This window comes from Myxine glutinosa, chromosome 2 (assembly GCF_964187855.1).
Source record: "Myxine glutinosa chromosome 2, kmMyxGlut1.1, whole genome shotgun sequence".
Taxonomy (NCBI): domain Eukaryota; kingdom Metazoa; phylum Chordata; class Myxini; order Myxiniformes; family Myxinidae; genus Myxine; species Myxine glutinosa.
The window spans coordinates 129,301,669-129,323,047 of record NC_136262.1 but is presented as its reverse complement, the minus strand read 5'-3'; the positions used below and the strand labels follow the sequence as shown (position 1 = coordinate 129,323,047).

At 48.8% G+C, this 21,379-nt stretch overlaps 2 protein-coding genes across 11 annotated transcripts in view; one reads left to right on the top strand and one right to left on the bottom strand.

Annotated features, from left to right (window-relative positions):
• The window catches only part of LOC137421270 (long-chain-fatty-acid--CoA ligase ACSBG2), a 113,619-nt gene that overhangs the window by 23,577 nt on the left and 68,663 nt on the right, over nt 1-21,379 (top strand). For 8 of the 9 annotated variants that reach the window (XM_068107161.2, XM_068107165.2, XM_078771652.1 and 5 more), the window contains one exon: nt 15,863-15,932. In XM_068107161.2, coding sequence (XP_067963262.2) covers nt 15,863-15,932 — 70 coding nt within the window. Of the gene's footprint in view, nt 1-15,302; nt 15,597-15,862; nt 15,933-21,379 lie in introns of those variants that run through there. The other variant, XM_068107164.2, reaches the window with a different exon arrangement.
• LOC137421260 (GMP reductase 1-like) overlaps nt 1-21,379 on the bottom strand; it is a 905,715-nt gene that overhangs the window by 841,922 nt on the left and 42,414 nt on the right. The gene's annotated exons all lie outside the window — the stretch shown is intronic.

Genomic DNA, 21,379 nt, shown 5'->3' with positions numbered 1-21,379 from the left:
CTTTGCCGGGCTTCCCTCGGAGGGCCTCGTGCAAGGGGCACAGGAGCTGGGCGATACGGGGCAGGAACCGATGGTAAAAGTCACCATGCCCAGGAACTCCTGGAGCCCCTTGATCGTGCGGGGGCGCGGAAACCCCTTCACCGCCTCCACCTTGGCCGGTAGGGGGACGGCCCCGTGCCTGGTGACGCGGTGCCCCAAAAAGTCAATGTCGGTGACGCCGAACCGGCACTTGGCGGGGTTCACAATTAGGCTATGCTGGCCCAGACGTTCGAAGAGCGTGCGGAGATGATGTAGGTGCTCCTCGCGGAACGCGCTGGCGACGAGGATGTCGTCCAGGTAGACGTAGACAAAATCCAAGTCACGCAAGATGCTGTCCATGAGTCTCTGGAACGCCTGAGCCGCATTTTCCATTCCGAAGGGCATCCAAAGAAATTCGAAAAGACCGAACGGCGTGATGACCGCCGTCTTCGGGATGTCCTCCGGCCTGACGGGGACCTGATGGTAGCCACGTATGAGATCCACCTTTGAAAAGAAGGACATGCCCGCCAACCGGGCGGAGAAGTCCTGAATGTGGGGGACGGGGTAGCGGTCGGGGGTGGTGGCGTCGTTGAGGCACCGGTAGTCGCCGCACGGTCGCCATCCCCCGCCGGGCTTTGGCACGATGTGGAGCGGCGACGCCCAAGCACTCTCGGAGCGCCGCATGATGCCGAGCCGTTCCAGCGTAGCTAACTCCGCTTTCGCTACCGCGAGCTTCGTTGGCTCGAGGCGGCGTGCCCGGGCGTAGACCGGTGGCCCGGCGGTGGGGATGTGGTGTTCCACCCCGTGCTTGACGGCCCCCGCCGAGAAGGTGGGCTGCCTGAGGGCCGGAGAGCCGGCGAGTGAATTCGTTCGCTGCCGGAGGCGTACAGATGAACCTGGCCGGAACCGAACAGCTCAGCGAGCCGCTCGATGAGCCGCTCCGGGAGCTGCTCAACGAGGCGGGCAGCGCGCAAGCAAGCGAGCTGAACGTCTCAGCCTGGACAAGCCTTCTGTGCTTTACGTCCACCAGCAGACCATTGGCACATAGGAAGTCCGCGCCGAGCAGTGCCATAGGCACGTCGGCAGTGACGAACGACCACCGGAAAACCTGCCCTCCGAACCGCAGAGAAAGGCAGCGTTTTCCATATGTGCGAATGGACGTACCATTGGCAGCAAGCAGCGCGGGGCCCCGGCCCGCGGTCTGCTTGTCGGACGTACCGGCAGGAACGACACTCACCTGCGCTCCCGTGTCACACAGGTAACGGCGCCCGAATAAGGTGTCCGTGATGAAAAGCAGGCTGTTTGAACGGCCGGCGCTCAGTGCCCTTACTGAGGGCCGGCCCGGGCGTTTCCCGACCTGCCGGATGAGCACGGCGGGCGACATTGCCGAGCCTCGTGGCCGAACCGGGCGTGGAAAAAACACCAGGTTGGCGGCGGAGGCGGCGGAGGCCGCGGTTTTCTCCGCGGCGGCGGTGGTGGGCGGGGCTTGGCTATGGCCGCGAGGTGTGCATCAGCATCAGCCACAAGGTGTGGTGCATCAGCATCAGGGTCAGCCTCGGGATTCGCGATGGCCGCGCCAAAACTCGCCTGCGTGTCCAAAGCCGCGAAGAACCTGTCGGCCTCGGCAGCGAGAGCTCGGGGTTCCGTCGTCGCAGAAGCGGCCAAGGCGAGGCGTACGCGTGCCGGCAGCTGGCGTCGAAATAACGCCAGGAATAGAGCGTTCGGGGTTTCGTCGCCCATCAACGACAGCATATGGTCCATGCGGACCGACGGTCACGTGTCACCGAGCTCGGGGAGGTCCAGGAGGCGGTCGGCCCGTGCGTCCACCGTAAGGCCGAACGTGGCGAGGAGGAGACGCTTGATCGCCTCGTACCTGCCGTCGGCCAGTGGGTTCCTCAGGACCGACACGATGCAAGCGGCCGTGCCGGGCCTGAGGGAGGCGACCACGTGGGAGTACCTGGTCTCGTCCACCGTGATGCCTCGAAGTCGGAACTGGGCTTCTGCCTGCAGGAACCAAACTTCGGCTTGAGCCTCCCAGAACTCGGGGAGTTTGATTTGGACCGCGTTGGTTGCCATGGCTATGGCGTGTTTGGGTGGTCAACGACGGTTGACCAGAACGTCGGAGGGTCACCAATGAAGCGCGGTGCTACGCGCGCTACGTGCTTAGCAAGGAGGAAGCGGACAATGCGGTAGGTTAAATGAGTCTTTATTACAAGAGCCCTACTGTAGCACTGAGGAGCGTGGGGCTGCGAGCCCCGTGTATATCCCGAAGCCACGCCTACCCCTCGGGCGTGGCCAACGCCCACTTGGTGCGCGGAATTAAGTCATCACGCCCGTGAGCTTTCGTGCCCGCCACAATATATATATATATATTAAAATTATATATAATATATATATATATTGTTACGGTTCGCGGTTAAGGATGGTATGTTTGCCGAGCGGAGGCCCCGCGACCTAACAGTTTCCCCGATTCACCCAATTCACTTGAACGTTGGCCGTATCGCGCCACAGATATTCAATATGGAAAACTCTAAAGCGACCGAATGCAAAGAGGAAGAAGAAGACGTACAGAAGAGTAACGGGATTTATTATTTACACACACAAGCAAAAGGGAGCAGTCACGGTTTGGTGTAGGGGACATGAAAAAGCAGGTGACAGTGAAAATTACTAGCTTACCTAACAGGCTTAACTTATTCCCAGGGACAAGACAAAATACAGACTACGAACACACTTACACGGGGAATGATGATAGGGATGGCAGGTGGATGGCTGGCGGGATAGGGAGGTCCAACTGGTCCTGCAGCACGATCGGCTCGTTGGGCAGCCGCCGTTCCTTCGCGGCCCTGCTCCAAACTGCCGTCCAGGCCCCACGCTGCTGTGGCTGCAGTTTCGGTGGCTCGAGCTGCTGTAGATGCAGTTTCGGTGGCTCAAGCTGCTGTGGAGGCAACCGCCACTCTTGTTACGGACCTCTCTTTGTCATGGACCTCTCTACGCAGCTCTCTCTTGGACCTTACAACCCCGCTTTCCTCTGATGACTCAGCTCTTTTCATGGACCTCACCATGCAGCTCAGCCCTGGTCACTCTTGCGCGCGCGCTTTTATATCGCCTCCGGCGATTAAGCCGCCGGCCTTTAGGGCATGCCCATCGGTGTGCTCACCTCGGCCCTGGTTGGTCGCGCGACCCTCTGGCTCCGCCCTTGATGACGACGGGCGGGCACGCCTTTCTTCCCCAACCCGAGCACATGTTCAATGGCGGCTTTGGATGGGATGTAATTGCAAATTGAGGCTTGGCCATGACGAAAGGGGAAATGGAGGTTTTGGGAATGGGAATGAAGGGAATCTATCTATTTCACTTGGTGCAATGGAGTGTCATTTTAATGGAAGACAAGGCCTTAATCTAAAACACATAATAAGGATATAAACTACTGAACAAGGGTATTATAGTGTCCTTCAATGGATGCTTTATGGAATTAACTACCGGGACGCCCTTTGACCTTTACACAACACTGGAGGCAGGAGGGCCCAGAATCAAACAATGTTACACAGCAATTTACCACAATACAACACAATAAAAAAAATACAATCCTCATATCCGCAACACTATAATATATATATATATATATATATATATATATATATATATATATATATATATATATATATATATATATATATATATATATATATATATATATATATATATATATATATACTGTATATATATATATATATATATATATATATATATATATATATATATATATATATATATATATATATATATATATATATATACGTATATATATATATATATATATATATATATATATATATATATATATATATATATATATATATATATATAATGATTAATGGTATCAAAAGTGTCGAAAAATACCCACTGGAAGAGAGAATTTGTCAATGGCACGGGCTACTTTATCAGTAAAAGTTAAAACAGCATGAGACGTGTTTTGTTATCTATGCACGCAAAGCAAAAAGTGGGGTTAAGCAATTGTCTCACCTTCTGTCTGTCTCTCTGTCTTCCTCGTATAATAAATAGCACCGCAAAGCGGGCGTACCCCCTCAGCCCATGCATGGTGGGAATTTTTTTTTTTTTTTTTTGGTATACTGAATCGAGGCTCGTGAAAGAGCTAACATTTACTTCACAAACAAATCAACCAGACAAACAAAATATATAAAAAGAGGGAGCGGAGGACAAGATGGGGAGAGAAGGGGAAGCACACAAACACAACATTTGAGAGCAGGGAGATGTGTGGAAGGGAGAGGGCTTGGGGGGAGGAGGCGTGGGAAGGGAGGAGGGGGGAGGGAGAAGTATAAAACACAAGGACACCAAGGACTTCCAGGACAGAAGTTGGTATTTCAAAAAAGTGGAATTGGGGTGAAATTAGCAGGGGTAGAAAAGTTCAAGGTTTTGGATGGGGGAAGATAAGAGATGGTGGTGAACAGCTGTTTTAAAGACCTGGAGGGTGGAGTGGGATTGAAGAGAGTGAGGGAGTTTGTTCCAGAGGTGGGAGAAAAGAGGAATGAAGGTGAGCAGAGAGTCTTGATTTTGGCAGTTTAACCATAAGAGGGTTGCAGGCAGATCTTGTGCGACCTGTAGGAATAGATGCCGTGGCGGCCATATTGAAAATCGCAGTGCGCCCATTTTCGAAAGGAACCTTCCTCTACTCAACCCCAACACACACTGCAAAAATGGATTTAATCGGACAAGCCGTTCTGCTCGAAATTGACGGAATCCAATTTCAAGATGGCTGCCGTTTGCTGCCATATTGAAAATCGCAGCGCACCAATTTTCGATAGGAACCTTCCTCTACTCAACCCCAACACACTGCAAACATGGATTTAATCGGACAAGCCGTTCTGCGCGAAATTGATGGAAACCAATTTCAAGATGGCTACCGTGGCGGCCATATTGAAAATTGCAGTGCGCCCATTTTCGAAAGGCACCTTCCTCTACTCAACCCCAACACACATTGCGAAAATGAATTTAATCGGACAAGCCATTCTGCTCGAAATTGACAGAAACCAAAAGTTGACGGATGTCCGGATGGCTGCCGTGGCGGCCATATTGAAAATCACAGCGCACCCATTTTTGAAAAGAACCTTCCTCTACTCAACCCCAACACACACTGCAAAAATGGATTTAATCGGACAAGCCGTTCGTTCTCCTTGAAATTGACGGAAACCAAAAGTTGACGGGCGCCCGGACACCCGCCCGAACGACGCCCGTGACGACAATACCCCTTAGCCCAATTTGGGCTGAGGGGTGAAAACGTCAATTTATGACCGAGGAACAACTTACTTTCAATTGAATGTTATATTTTGTGTAACGTGTTCGATAAGGTGGTGTAAAAGAAGCTGCATCAATGGCGGTAAACTTCCGAAATCAACAATTTTTCTACTACCTGTAAAATCTTTATTTTATTTCAAGTGGATCACAGACGTAAACGCTGCAGAACACAAATCACCTTTTTGACACTTTCAAAACACTTCAGTTTAGCAGTACTTCGCTAAAATATTACGGCATTTTACGTCATCTCGACCAATAGAATTTGCCGCTGGTGGACTCACTCCGCTCACATGGACTCCATACAATGTTTCTCAAGACAGTGTGAGGATAAGGTGTTCGACAAACTCTCTGGTTTTTGTACACCACTCCTTTCCTATGCCATCACCAGGCATTGCAAATCGTCATTGCTGGGCACCGAAGGGGGCTCGGCAGTGACGCACGCTGAAAGAGAGTACTCAGTTTTCACTCTGGTTGTTTTCTATCTTGTTTTCTTGTTTTCTTTCTTGTTTGTCCGGGTGATATCTCAGCCATCCTTTGAGCTAGGAAGCTGAAATTTCGGCACAATAGTGAGCAAGTCCTTTGTCAAAAACTGTATTTTTTGTTTTTTGATTAATCAATTAATTGATGAGTTATTTAATTATTAGCGATTAATTAAGTACTTATTTAATTAATCAAATTTCCTTTCTCTTCTGACCATTAACTCAGGCACCTTTTGAGTTAGGAAGCTGATATTTGGACATGCCAATGACCAGGTGATTTGGCTGCAAAGGCTATTTTTGATTTATTAATTAATCAATTAATCAATTGATCGATTAATTATTTGATTAATGACAAAAAAATTTTTTTTTTTAAAGTTACAGATTCTGATGAAATGGTGGTGGTTTATGTGTTCTCTGACCGAATTGATTAATAATTTAATTTTTTTATGATTATTATTTATTTATTTTCATTATTACCTTCGCAAAAGCGGAAGGTTATGTTTTGATCGCTGTGTATTTATTTGTATGTCTGTGTGTGTGTGTGTGTGTGTGTGTGTGTATGTTATTCGCATAACTCAAAAAGTATTCAACCGAATTGCATGAAATTTGGTGGGATGATTGGTTATTATACGGGACACATTTGATTAGATTTTGGGAGCAATCGGGTCAAAGGTCAAGGTCAAGGTCACGAAAAGGTCAAAACTGTTCACTGTTCTGTTCCCTACACTCCCATGCCAAGTACAGAACAGTAGCTGCGGCGAAGGTATGCGCTCTACCGAGTGCCCGTTCTAGTTAATCATTTATTTATCTTCTTTCTCATTTGGCCAATATCTCAGGCACCTTTTGAGCTCAGAAGCTAATATTTGGACATGAGTGACCAAGTGATGTGGCTATCAAGGATATTTTTGATTTATTGATGAATCAATTAATCAATGTATCGATTAATTATTTAATTATTCGATTAATTACTAAAAAAAAAAATTTTTCCCCAGTTACAGATTCTGATGAAATGGTGGTGGTTTATGTGTTCTGTGACCGAATTGATTGATAATTTAATTTTTTAATGATTATTATTTATTTATTTTCATTATTAATCATTTATTTATTTTCTTTCTCATTTGGCCAATATCTCAGGCACCTTTTGAGCTGGGAAGCTAATATTTGGACATGACAGTGACCAAGTGATGTGGCTATCAAGGATATTTTTGATTAATTGATTAATCATTTAATCGATTCATTATTTATTGATTAATCGATGAATTACTTATTGATTAATCAATTAATTATTTAATTTTTTATTAATGACTTATTTGATTAAATTTCTAAAAGATACATCTTCGGATGAAGCACTAGTGGTTTAGTTATGCGATTAGCCAATTGATTAAGAAAATATTTTGTGATAATCTTTTATTGATTTTAATTATACAATTAATCAATCAATTAGTGTACACCTCTCCCTCCCAATGCAGCCTCTATGAGCTGCACTGCGGTATTGCCGGGCGCCGGAGGCGCCCCGGCAATGCCGCGCTGCAGCATATTTAATTATTTGGCATGGGGCGGTGTACTTTGAATGCATCTGTACTTGTTTTTTCTCTTTTTTGTATAATCGTACAAAGTCAAGGCTCGTGGAATAGCTTGAACATGAAACGGATTAACATGCAACATGATAAAAGCAACAAAAGAAAGAGGGGGAAAACACCAACAGCAGGGTTGAAGGATAAAATCGAGGGAAACTTGGACAAATGGGGGAAGTGGGGAGGAAAGAGGGGTAAGGGAGTATGCACAGGGTAAAGAAGATGGATACAGAAGCAAACTCTCAGGAAGGAAAGACTGGAAATTTGGAAGGTGGTGGCTTGGCACACTCAGATACCACCGACTGTGCACACCCACCTTCAGACAACAACCACATCCATACCTTTAGAGAGCATCAGCCTGCACACTCAGCTTCAGATGGCAGCTACACACTCAACTTCAGATACCACCTTCTGTGCACACTCAGCTTCAGATGGCAGCTACACACTCAACTTCAGATACCACCTTCTGTGCACACTCAGCTTCAGATGGCAGCTACACACTCAACTTCAGATACCACCTGCTGTGCACACTCAGCTTCAGATGGCAGCTACACACTCAACTTCAGATACCACCTTCTGTGCACACTCAGCTTCAGACAGCAGCTGCACACTCAACTTCAGATACCACCTGCTGTGCACACTCAGCTTCAGATGGCAGCTACACACTCAACTTCAGATACCACCTGCTGTGCACACTCAGCTTCAGATGGCAGCTACACACTCAACTTCAGATACCACCTACTGTGCACACTCAGCTTCAGATACCACCTGCTGTGCACACTCAACTTCAGATACCACCTGCTGTGCACACTCAGCTTCAGATACCACCTGCTGTGCACACTCAACTTCAGATACCACCTTCTGTGCACACTCAGCTTCAGATACCACCTGCTGTGCACACTCAACTTCAGATACCACCTACTGTGCACACTCAGCTTCAGACAGCAGCTGCACACTCAACTTCAGATGGCAGCTACACACTCAGCTTCAGATACCACCTGCTGTGCACACTCAGCTTCAGACAGCAACTGCACACTTAGCTTCAGATACCACCTACTGTGCACACTCAACTTCAGATGGCAGCTACACACTCAGCTTCAGATACCACCTGCTGTGCACACTCAGCTTCAGATGGCAGCTACACACTCAGCTTCAGATACCACCTGCTGTGCACACTCAGCTTCAGGCAGCAGCTGCACACTTAGCGTGACCGGCCAGGTCCATATTCGCCTGCTCGACTTCTCAATATATATTTATCGGTGGTGTCGAGGAGTCCAGGTCGGTGGTTCGAACCCCGGTAAAATCGTACTAAATATATATTTATTTTGTGCGTCTTCCCTTCTTGCTTGTGTCTCAGCATTTAAAAGAACAAACAACCATACGTTGGCAATATTAGCGCAGGCTTTGATAATGGTGTCTAATGGCTTCCTCAGTCCTCAGGCACGAAGTTCCTTTCAATAAATGTCGGCCATTTATTTATTATTAAACAAGCACGCACAACACCGTGTGCACATTTGTTTACTATGTTGCGGATAATCGTGTGACACATCGTGAAACTGAGAACATTTTTCGATCGGTGTGTTGCTGAAACCACGCCCCGTGTAAGAGGAGCTGAAACCACGCCCCGTATTCCCCGGACTCTGTGTAGGAATAGCTGAAACCACGCCCCGTGCTCCCTCCCCCACAAGCTTCATCGAAATCCCCACAGCAGCATCTGCCACCATTTCCGTGAATGGCCTTTCCCCTGGTTTCCAGAGCTGAGGTTACTTTCGGTCAGAGCCGCCCTTTCTTCTGTTTGGACGTGCAGAGCGTTGATTGGACGAGGCGCGCCGCCTCATATGGCGTCACCATGACGTTTCAGATTTAATTAAAATTTTATTATCTTGCTAACGTCTCATATTACCATTTCTTATCCTCTCATATTCATAAATAAGTTGTGAATTGTTCTCCCATTTCCTTGTATTTAGTCGTTAAGAATTATTGTTAAACCGCGGTTGGTTTATTAATAACAATAGTTTAAACTTTAATGGTTGAGTGCATTAAACGTGTTTTCACTCCTGAAGATCTTAGCATTGTCTGAATGCAAACACAGAGTGACGAGGTTTGACCCAGACTCGAGACAAATCGCCTTTTGTTTACATCCAATCTTTGTTTGATCGTCTTGTATGCTTCGTGAAATTAAAACATCATGATGTCATCATATTCTGTGAATGCGTCCAGCTTTCTCCTCACCTCGAGAACATTCTGTCGTTCATCTTCTTCTTCGTATTCGGCTTGTCCGAAAGATAAGACAGCTTGAGCGAGATTGTAAAACCTGAACAGCTTTATCCATCCCTATCGAACTACGTGGAAATCATTTTATTTATTTGTTTGAACGAAGGCAAGCAAGTGTATATATATATATATTATATACAGTATATATGCCTATATATATATATTATATACAGTATATATGCCTATGTAGCGGCTGCCGCTGGGGTTACACAATCGCCTTGCACCTATCAAGGACGCGGAGCGATCACCAGGCCGGGCTCGTCCAGGACGCCCGGGCAGGCCCGCGCTCGACTTGCCAGGCCTCGGTCGGGACGCCCGGGCAGGCTCGCCCTCGGCTTGCCAGGCCGCAGCCGGCCCGCGGGGCCACGCCCCCTGGCGCCAGGCCTGGGCAAACCCCCTGGCGGAATAGATATATATTGCCGACCGTAAAACGTTTTTCCCAGAGTGCCTGAGTGTTTGATTCTAATAAAGCAGCTCAGATGAATTCAAGCTTTTTGTCGCGTCCATTCTTTCGATCGACGTGGGAGCCACAGCTCCTTCATTGGTGACCTATCGACATGGACATGGCAGTCGCCCTTAAACTGCCTACCTTCTGGGAGGCTCACGCGGCGGTTTGGTTCGCACAAGCGGAGTCCCTGTTCGCCCTGCGAGGCATCACGGCGGACGACACCCGCTTCCACCACGTGGTCGCTGCGCTCGGTTCAGCCACCGCAGCCCGCGCCCTGAGCCTCCTCGAGAGACCGCCAGCCGCGGACAAATACGGCGCGATTAAGAAGCTTCTCCTCGATGCTTTCGCCCTCCCAGCGGCGGAACGCGCACGGCGCCTGCTCGATTTGCCGGAGCTCGGCGACACGCGCCCTTCCGAGCGAATGGACTACATGCTTTCGCTGCTCGGCGAGCACTCTCCGGCATTCCTGTTCCGGGAGCTGTTCCTCCGTCAGCTGCCTAACCCGGTACGCCTCGCCCTGGCAAGCACGACGATCACAGATCCCCGGGCCCTTGCCAGAGAAGCCGACAAAATCTCCGCCGCGGGACAGCGCATCGCAGCGGCGACATGGGACCCGCCGCCGCCTGATGCACCATCCATGGCGCCCGAGCACCCGGCGCGTTCGACGGCCGAACTGCCGACGCAATTGGCGGCCGCTATACCGAGCCGACCACGTTCAGCACGACGTCCGAAGCCTCCACCCGACCAAGCGTGGTGTTCCTATCATGCCAGGTTCGGACAGAAGGCCCGGACATGCCGACCCCCGTGCACCTTCGGCGGGTCGGGAAACGGCCAGGCCGGCGTTCATTACCTGCCATGAACGCCGGCCACAGTCACACGGGCAACTTACTGTTCATCACGGATAAAGCGTCCGGACGGCGCTTCCTGTGCGACACCGGCGCCCAAGTGAGCGTCATGCCCGCCTCTGACCAGGACAGGCAATCCGCGGTTTGCGGCCCCTCCTTGGTTGCGGCCAACGGATCGACTATCCGCACCTTCGGCCCGCGCAACGTCACCCTCTGCTTCGGCGGCCAACGCTTCGCTTGGACGTTTGTAACCGCCAACGTGCCCATGGCTCTGCTCGGCGCCGACTTCCTCTGCGCACACGGACTGCTGGTGGACGTCCAACGGCGTCGTTTAATCAACGCTGAAACCTTCAGCTCCCTGGTATGCACATTGAGCAGCTCCGCGCCGACCGAGCTGGCATGCACCGTCCCGGCGGCGAACGAGTTTGCTCGCCTGCTCGCGGAGTTCCCGGCCCTCACGCGGCCGACGTTTTCGGCCGTCGCAGTACGGCATGGGATCGAGCACCACATACCAACCACGGGCCCGCCGGTCTACGCCAGGGCCCGCCGCCTCGACCCAGCCAAGCTTGCCGTTGCGAAGGCCGAATTCGACGCGTTGGAGCACCTCGGCATCGTGCGGCGCTCCGATAGCGCGTGGGCCTCGCCACTGCACATCGTGCCAAAGCCGGGGGGTGGATGGCGCCCGTGTGGCGACTACCGCCGTCTTAATGACGCTACAACACCCGACAGGTACCCGATCCCGCATATCCAAGACTTCTCCGCCCGTCTGGCGGGACGGGTCATTTTTTCAAAAATTGATCTCATACGGGGATATCACCAGGTACCTGTCAGGGCGGCCGACGTCCCTAAAACGGCAGTCATCACGCCGTTCGGCTTATTCGAGTTCTTGCGGATGCCGTTTGGTCTCAAGAACGCGGCTCAGGCGTTCCAGCGCTTGATGGACGGCGTGCTGCGTGACCTGCCGTTCCTTTTCGTTTACCTGGACGACATCCTCGTCGCCAGCACGTCCCGGGCCGAGCACCTCCTCCACCTCCGAACACTGTTCGGGCGCCTCAGCGAGCACGGCCTCATCGTCAACCCGGCCAAATGCCACTTCGGCACGACGGCCGTTGATTTTTTGGGCCACCACATCACCAAGAACGGGGCTGTGCCGCTGCCAACCAAGGTCGAGGCCATCACCACTTTCCCGCGTCCCCGCACCATAAAGGCCCTGCAGGAATTCCTGGGAATGGTGAATTTTTATCACCGCTTCGTGCCCCGCGCTGCTCAACTCATGCGGCCCCTCTACGAAGCCCTCCGGGGCAAGCCGGCCAAGCACGACATCGCCTGGTCCGCAGCAATGGATGCGGCCTTCCAAAGCTCAAAGCGGGCCCTCGCCGACGCAACACTGCTCGCTCACCCGGTGCTCAACGCTCCCATCGCCCTCACCACGGATGCCTCCGACTACGCGGTGGGTGCCGTACATGAGCAATGGGTGAACGGGGTTTGGCAGCCACTCGCTTTTTTCAGCCGGCAGCTCCGGCCGAACGAGCTCAAATACAGCACGTTTGACCGGGAGCTCCTCGGTCTACACCTGGCCGTCCGCCATTTCCGCCACCTCCTGGAGGGCCGACCTTTCACGGCGTTCGTCGACCACAAGCCGTTGGTTTACGCCATGGCCAAGGTCACGGAGCCATGGTCGGCCCGCCAACAGCGCCACCTCTCCGCCGTGTCGGAGTTTACCACGGACATCCGGCACGTCGCCGGCAAAAACAACGCCGTGGCCGACTGTCTTTCCCGGGCCAGCGCGAACGCGGTCCACCTGGGCGTGGATTTTGCGCTCATGGCGGCGGACCAAACCACCGACACCACGGTGCAAGCCCTCCGGGCGGCGGACACGGGCCTCCGCCTGGCCGACATCCCCTGCGCGGACACTGTCCTGCTCTGCGACGTCTCCCAAGGCCGGCCTCGCCCCATCGTGCCCGTCACCTGGCAACGCCGCATCTTCGCCTCCCTCCACGGCCTTTCCCACCCGGGCCGGAAAGCTTCCCAGAAGCTGGTGTCGGCGCGTTTCGTCTGGCACGGCCTTCGTCGGGACGTCCGCGATTGGACCAGCGCCTGCACCGCCTGCCAACGGGCCAAGGTCCACCGACACACCCAGGCCCCGCTGGCACCTTTCACCGTGCCCGAACGACGTTTCGACCACGTCAACGTGGATCTGGTGGGCCCCCTTCCCCCATCACGAGGGTTCACACACCTGCTCACCATGGTGGACAGGACCACCAGGTGGCCGGAGGCCGTTCCCCTCGTCTCCACCACCACCGCCGACGTGGCGCAGGCCTTCATCGCCACCTGGGTCGCCCGCTTCGGCGCACCGGCGGACATCTCGTCAGACCGCGGACCACAGTTCACCTCCGAGCTGTGGGGCGCGGTCGCCCGCAACCTGGGGGTCAAGCTCCACCGTACTACGGCCTACCACCCCCAAGCAAACGGGTTGTGCGAGCGATTCCACCGCTCCATGAAGGCCGCGCTCATGGCCGGCCTTCAAGACGGCGGTTGGGCCGACCGGCTGCCGTGGGTCCTTTTGGGCCTTCGCACGGCCCCCAAGGAGGACCTCCAGGCATCCACCGCCGAGCTGGTCTATGGCCAGGTGCTACGCGTCCCGGGCGAATTCGTGCCCGACGCTACCAGCCCCTGGTCCGCAGCTCGCCAGCGCTCGGACCTCCAGGAGGCCGCCCGACGGTTTGCCCCCGTGCCGACATCCCACCACGGTGACCCCCAGTCCTACGTCCCCCCAGCACTCCGCACCGCGGAGTATGTTTTTGTGCGTCACGACGCACATCGGCGGCCACTCCAGCCGCCGTACGACGGGCCCTTCCGGGTGCTGCGACGGGACGACAAGTCGTTCGTCATCGACATCGGCGGCAGGTCGGACCGGATTGCAGTGGACCGCCTCAAGCCGGCGCACGTGGACGTCGACCACCCACCACGGGTGGCCCTCCCGCCGCGGCGAGGCCGCCCCCCGTCCACGGTGCCCCCCACTCGACCGCCCACCACCTCACCGGACCCCCTCCCACGACCCACCAGGGGTCGCTTCGGCCGGGTCATCAGGACCCCCCTCAAGTTGACCCTGTCGGTGCAAGTCGATTCTGGGGGGACGTGTGTAGCGGCTGCCGCTGGGGTTACACAATCGCCTTGCACCTATCAAGGACGCGGAGCGATCACCAGGCCGGGCTCGTCCAGGACGCCCGGGCAGGCCCGCGCTCGACTTGCCAGGCCTCGGTCGGGACGCCCGGGCAGGCTCGCCCTCGGCTTGCCAGGCCGCAGCCGGCCCGCGGGGCCACGCCCCCTGGCGCCAGGCCTGGGCAAACCCCCTGGCGGAATAGATATATATTGCCGACCGTAAAACGTTTTTCCCAGAGTGCCTGAGTGTTTGATTCTAATAAAGCAGCTCAGATGAATTCAAGCTTTTTGTCGCGTCCATTCTTTCGATCGACGTGGGAGCCACAGCTCCTTCACCTATATATATATATATATATTATATACAGTATATATGCCTATATATATATATATATTATATACAGTATATATGCCTATATATATATATATTATATACAGTATATATGCCTATATATATATATATTATATACAGTATATATGCCTATATATATATATATATTATATACAGTATATATGCCTATATATATATATATATTATACAGTATATATGCCTATATATATATATATTATATACAGTATATATGCCTATATATATATATATATATATTATATACAGTATATATGCCTATATATATATATATTATATACAGTATATATGCCTATATATATATATATATATATTATATACAGTATATATGCCTATATATATATATATATTATATACAGTATATATGCCTATATATATATATATATATATTATATACAGTATATATGCCTATATATATATATATATTATATACAGTATATATGCCTATATATATATATATTATATACAGTATATATGCCTATATATATATATATATATTATATACAGTATATATGCCTATATATATATATATATTATATACAGTATATATGCCTATATATATATATATATTATATACAGTATATATGCCTATATATATATATTATATATACCGTATATATATATATATATATATATATATATATATATATATGTATGCCGGGTTATGGCCACACACCCTAGATTAGCACCTGGCATCTTTCAGGATATTGCGTGACTTGATTTTCACAACAACTGCAAGCTCTGAGCAGCAAATGTAGAAAATCTAATCACAATGTCACACATTGTGGTGGCGGGTAAGGTGGAGATTCACTGTTCGCCATGTGCGTTGCTGTTCACTGTAAACCTGGTGAAGAGAGATGGGATTAGGTACTGCTTAGCATACATATCCCCAATACGTGCCATATTAGGATGACGTACCATCAACACCCCTCACAAGGAAGAGGGCGGGGCCGGCTCCACGTGCTGCCTCGTGGGAAGCGTCCTCTGATGCTTGCAGTTGGCTGATTATAAAGTGAAAGTTCGCGCAAGGAAGGGGGAAAGAGAAGGTCGACATGGTCGTTAAAAGGAGCATTTCTGGACATGTTGCGGAAACTACTCTTGAATTCACGGCCGCGATGCCAAGTGAGATCTTCACCGTTGGATTTATTCGATCCTGATGCTTTGTTTGCTCGAACGAACGGCCTGGCCTTTACTTTCCGATCACATCTCGTGACGTCGCTGAAATTCCACCAGAATTCCTGAATTGGAATTTATCGTTGGTCCAAATTGGGAGAGTGGATTTATTGTGATCTGGCGAAATCATCATCGCGATCACGTGGTAAGATATTTATAATGTTGATTATTTTGTGGATGTCTGTGTTGCTAATACAAACTGCTTTGTTTTGCAGCGTTTGGGCAACAAGAAGTGATGTCTGAAACCCGAGATAGCAAGCATGTGGACACAAACATATCTGCCAGGCAAGTGGTATCCATAGGGATGTGTGTCCAGGGATTCGACAAGATGATATTTGGTAAACACCCGTTGATGATATGTTATGCAACATGACTATGATTGTCCTTTAACTACAATAAACTTTTGTTTGATTGTCAAACGAGGCAGATAAACTTTGGAAAAACTTTGGAAAAACTTTACTTTTTTTAAAAGTCACTTTCTGAGGACATCAGAATGAAATCTTCAGATTGGTATAAAGTAGAGCCTTAAGTCATATTAATGATTTGCAACTTTATTTAGCGATTGTCAAGGCTTTTATTTATTTATCACACAGATGTTGAGGATCATGGAAGAGCAGAACAACAGAGGGTAAAGGGTTAATGGGCAGAAAGTGAGATGAAGATGAAATGGCCATCCAACAATGTACGGACACACCACAGCATCTGAGGGGAGTAAATAAGGTAAATTGGGGGAGAGGGGTCTCGGCAGGAGGTGAATGGGCATAGAGGACATGAGGAGTAAAAGAGGACAGACTATGAGCTAGGTAGGAGCAGTAGACTTGAAGGCATGCAGGGAAGAGTGTTAGAAGACAGACTTGGGAAAATTAAGAGTGTTATGTGATGGACCTGGAAAGACAACAGAGGATGAATGAATTAATGAAGGTGAGTATGAAGCTTGGCCTTGGGAAGAGCAATGTGTTTCTGGTAGCATATGGGGTTTGAGGTGGTGGAGGAGGGGGGGGGGGGGGAGTGCACATTAGGACTAAGGAAGTGAAGTGAGAGGGCTGGAAGAGCAAAATAAGAAAGACTCGTGTGAGAAATTGCAATTTGAACTAGAACGGCACTCAGTAGAGAGCATACCTCCACCTGGTTGGCCATATCACTCAATAGTGAAGAATCACTTAAAAAAATTATACTAGCTGGATTCGGATCCGGATATTCACCAAAATTGTTTCGATTCGTCCTCGTCACACACAAAGCCTGTCCAACAGGTTTCGTCCAAATCCATCGATAACTTTTTGAGATATCCTGCTATGTATAGTTTTTGGCCCTATATCCCAATGGTGAAGAATCACTTTTTTAAATTCTAGTAGCCGAATCCAGATCTTCACCAAAATCTAATCGTTTCGACCTTGTCACATACGCCATACAGTGCATTCATAAAGTATTCAGACCCCTTCACTTTTTTCACATTTTGTTATGTTGCAGCCTTTTGCTGAAATCGTTTAAATTCATTTTTTCCCTCATCAATCCACACTCAATACCCCATAATGACAAAGAATGAATGAATGAATGAATGAAATGAATGATCGTTTTAAGGCCATTTTCCCCGCTAGAGCGGGGGTTGGCCTTGCGGGCCCCATGACAATCATGGTTCCCTGTTTGAGGCAATGTTTTTATGGCCGGATGCCCTTCCTGACGCCAACCCTTAGTTGCCTCTTACGATGCGCAGGGATACGGTGTACGTATTCTAAACCGGGGCACACCGGGATCATTCATCCCAGCAAGCTGGTACTCAATTTGCCAACCTCGGAAGGATGACAGGCTGAGTCAACCCCCCTGGCGTTAATTCAGCGATCGACCGGGATTCGAACCCAGGATCCTAGGATCCCAAGCCTGCACCCTAACCTCTAAGCCAACACGAGGCTCCATAATGACAAAGAGAAAACAGGATTTTAGAAAGTTATGCAGATTTATTAAAAAGAAAAAACTCAAATATCATATTGACATAAGTATTCATACCCTTTGCTATGACACTTGAAATTTAGCTCAGGTGCCGTCTATTTCTCTTGGTCATCTTTGAGATGTTTCTACACCTTGATTGGAGTCCCTGTGGCAAATTCAATTGATTGGACATGATTTGGAAAGGCACACACCTGTCTATATAAGGTCTCACAGCCGACAATGCATATCAGAGCAAACACCAAGCCGTGAGGTCGAAGGAACTGCCTGCAGAGCTCAGAGACAGGATTGTGCCGAGGCACAGATCTGGGGAAGCCTACAAAAAAAAAATTCTGCTGCATTGAAGGTTCCCAAGCGCACAGTGGCCTCCATAATTCTTAAATGGAAGAAGTTTGGAACAACCAGGACTCTTCCTAGAGCTGGCAGCCCGGCCAAACTGAGCAATCGGCGGAGAAGGGCCTTGGTAAAAGAGGTGACCAAGAACCCGATGGTCACTCTGGCTGAGCTCCAGAGATCCTGTGTGGAGATGGGAGAAACTTCCAGAAGGACAACCATCACTGCAACACTCCACCGATGTGGGCTTTATGGCAGAGTGGCCAGACGGAAGCCTCTCCTCAGTGAAAGACACATGAAAGCCCACTTGGAGTTTGCAAAAAAGCACCTAAAGGACTCGCAGACTGTGAGAAACAAGATTCTGTGGTCTGATGAAACCAAGATTGAACTGTTTGGCCTCAATTCTAAGCATCATGTCTGGAGGAAACCAGGCACCGCTCACCACCTGCCCAATACCATCCCAACGGTGAAGTATGGTGGTGGCAGCATCATGCTGTGGGGGTGTTTTTCAGCAGCAGGGACTGGGGGACCGCGAACTTGGACTGCGAGTGGCTTAGGGACAACTCTGTGAAGGTCCTTGAGTGGCCCAGCCAGAGCCCTGACTTGAACCCAATAGAACATCTCTGGAGAGACCTGAAAATGGCTGTCCACCGACAGTCCCCATCCAACCTGACAGAGCTTGAGAGGATCTGCAGAGACGAATGGCAGAATATCCCCAAATCCAGGTGTGCAAAGCTTGTCACGTCATACCCAAGAAGACTCGAGGCTGTAATCGCTGCCAAAGGTGCTTCAACTAAGTACTGAGTTAAGGGTCTGCATACTTATGTAAATGTGATATTTCAGTTTTTTCTTTTTAATAAATTTGCAAAACTTTCTAGAATCCTGTTTTCTCTTTGTCATTATGGGGTATTGAGTGGAGATTGATGAGGGAAAAGATGAATTTCAACGATTTCACCATAAGGCTGCAACATAACAAAATGTGAAAAAAGTGAAGGGGTCTGAATACTTTCTGAATGCACTGTATCTCTGCCAAATTTCGTCCGAATCCATCCACAACTTTTTGTGATATTTTGTTCACAGACAAACGGACAGATAAACAAACAGATAAACAGACAGGGGTGAAAACATAACCTCCATCCACCTTTGGTGGCGGAGGTAATAAATGTTAGAGGAAGCGAAAATTGTCATGGCAATCACTTCCATGAAATGCAATTTGGCCTGTTCAGTGAAAAATGAGGTGAGGTGTAAAATTATTGAATTCAAGTGTCAAAAGGGAGGATAGTTGCAGGTAGTGGGCTGGATTTCTCAAGATGGCACGCAGGAGTCAGGATCAAGGGGAAGTCGTGTTGATGTTACTCAATATTGCTGTATTAGACATCCTTCCGAGGTCGACTAATTGAGTACCAGTTCACTGGTAATTCCCTGTTTGTCGTTGAAGGCGGCAAAAAGGGTTGGCGTCAGGAAGGGCATCCGGCCGTAAAACATTGCTTCAAAAAGGGGACCAAAAAACAACAACTACCACGGTCCCCGAAAAGGCCAACCCCCGCTTTGCAGGGAAAAATGGCCTCTAAACGGTGGTAGACACCATCATTACCTTCAATTGTGTAATTTTATGATGTATGCTCTGAGACAAAAGGTGAGGCCATTTCAGTGCTGCTGAAGCAGTTTCTTGGGAGGGGTTATGCTGGATGGTTTGCCATTGCCTTCCATCAGTAAATCACTGCAAGAATTTGTAGTTTGTTCAGGGTGTTTAAAATAGTTCGCCTACTCTTCGTGAAAGACACCTGGGATCTTTAATGTCCAACAACGGCCTTTAAAAATGGTATGTGTTGCTTCCTTGCTTGAAACTCAGCATTTAAAAAGGATAGAGTATGGAAAACAGGTATACGTTGGTAATGATAGCACAGACTTTGATGGGCCTAATGGCTTCCTCCTGTGTCATGTGTAAATGCCATGGAATGGCTTGTGGTGTTGTATTGTTGTTGTTTGTTTCATCAAAAAGAAATTTGTTTGGTTGTTGTGGTATGAGTGCAATACCCCAGAGACCACGTCACCTCCTCTTGTGAGAATCATTGTAATTGCTTCAACCACTATTATGCTAGCCTGGCTGAAGAAAGAAGAAATACAATTTGGTTTAGTGAGCTCCCAATTTTGCTCTTCGCGATGTATTCTGGCATCTTCATCAGTCCTCGTAGTTATGCAAATGCTCAAGAATAAGATGTATGAATTTTTAAAGGCTTATTAATTCACTCGATAGCAGCTTTTTAGCATATCATTTTGGACACATTTGATGGTGCAGCCATTTTCTTTGCATGCCATCCCTCCAGGTGGAGCACTATGCCATACTCCATTATATATTACAGGCAGTCCCCGGGTTACAAACGAGTTCCGTTTTTAAGTCTGTCTGTAAGTCGAATTTGTATGTAAGTCGGAACAGTTACGTACGGTTCACATCTAGTGTCAATTAGTCAAATGTTTGTCTTAGTATATAGTATATATTTTACCTAAAACATCTATAGGTATAAAAAACATGAAAGAAACATTTCTTAAACTGTTTAGATGGAAAAGAAAAGATAATGATTAAAGGTTAACACTTACTCTCGTTCCAATTGATGTCTTTCAAACCTTGAAACGATCATACCTTGATATATCTCTCCGAGATGATGGGCCTGGTGTTGGAGAGGATGGACCTGGTGCTGGAGAGGATGGACCTGGTGCTGGTCAATTTTCTTACAGTAAACATCAAGGGTGGCTTGAACAGAGCTTTTCTCATATTTATCTTGGCTACCGCTCCCCATATTATATACGATGTGTGTCTGTTTGATTTTTTTTTCTGTGTGATAAATGTTAGCTCTTTCACGAGCCTCGATTCTGTATACAACCAAAAAAAACAAAAAACAAACAAACAAACAAAAAACTTATTTTTTAAATAATAGTCTTTGCGGAGGTCGGTACGTAAGTACGGCCGTTCGTAAGTCGGGCGTTCGTAACCCGGGGACTGCCTGTATATGTAAAAAAAAAATCAGTTTCATGCTTGATCTTGATCTACCCAAGTGGGCTTTAAATCACATTTATTTATTCTCTCCATTAAATTAATCTCAGTGAGAGTTGACCGCTCCAGGATTGTAACCTTAGCCAAAAAACTGATCCGGTAGAAACTGCTAAATGATTGATCAATAGGTGGGTGATGCTTTTTTCTTAAATATCACCATTTTTGTCAATATAATGTGGTATTTCACAAAATGTTCAGGATCACACTGGATTAATCCTTCAACAAGGGTCCACTTACATATTATATTTCCTTGCACTCCTATCTCCTGGCAACCTCATTCCCTTTTCCCCCTCCATCATCCCGTCACTTGTCCTCTATCTTTCCACTTCCCTTATCTCTAATTTATTTTGACTTCCATCTCCACTTCCCCACCACACACCCCTCCACCCGCCCCCCCCCCCTGCCA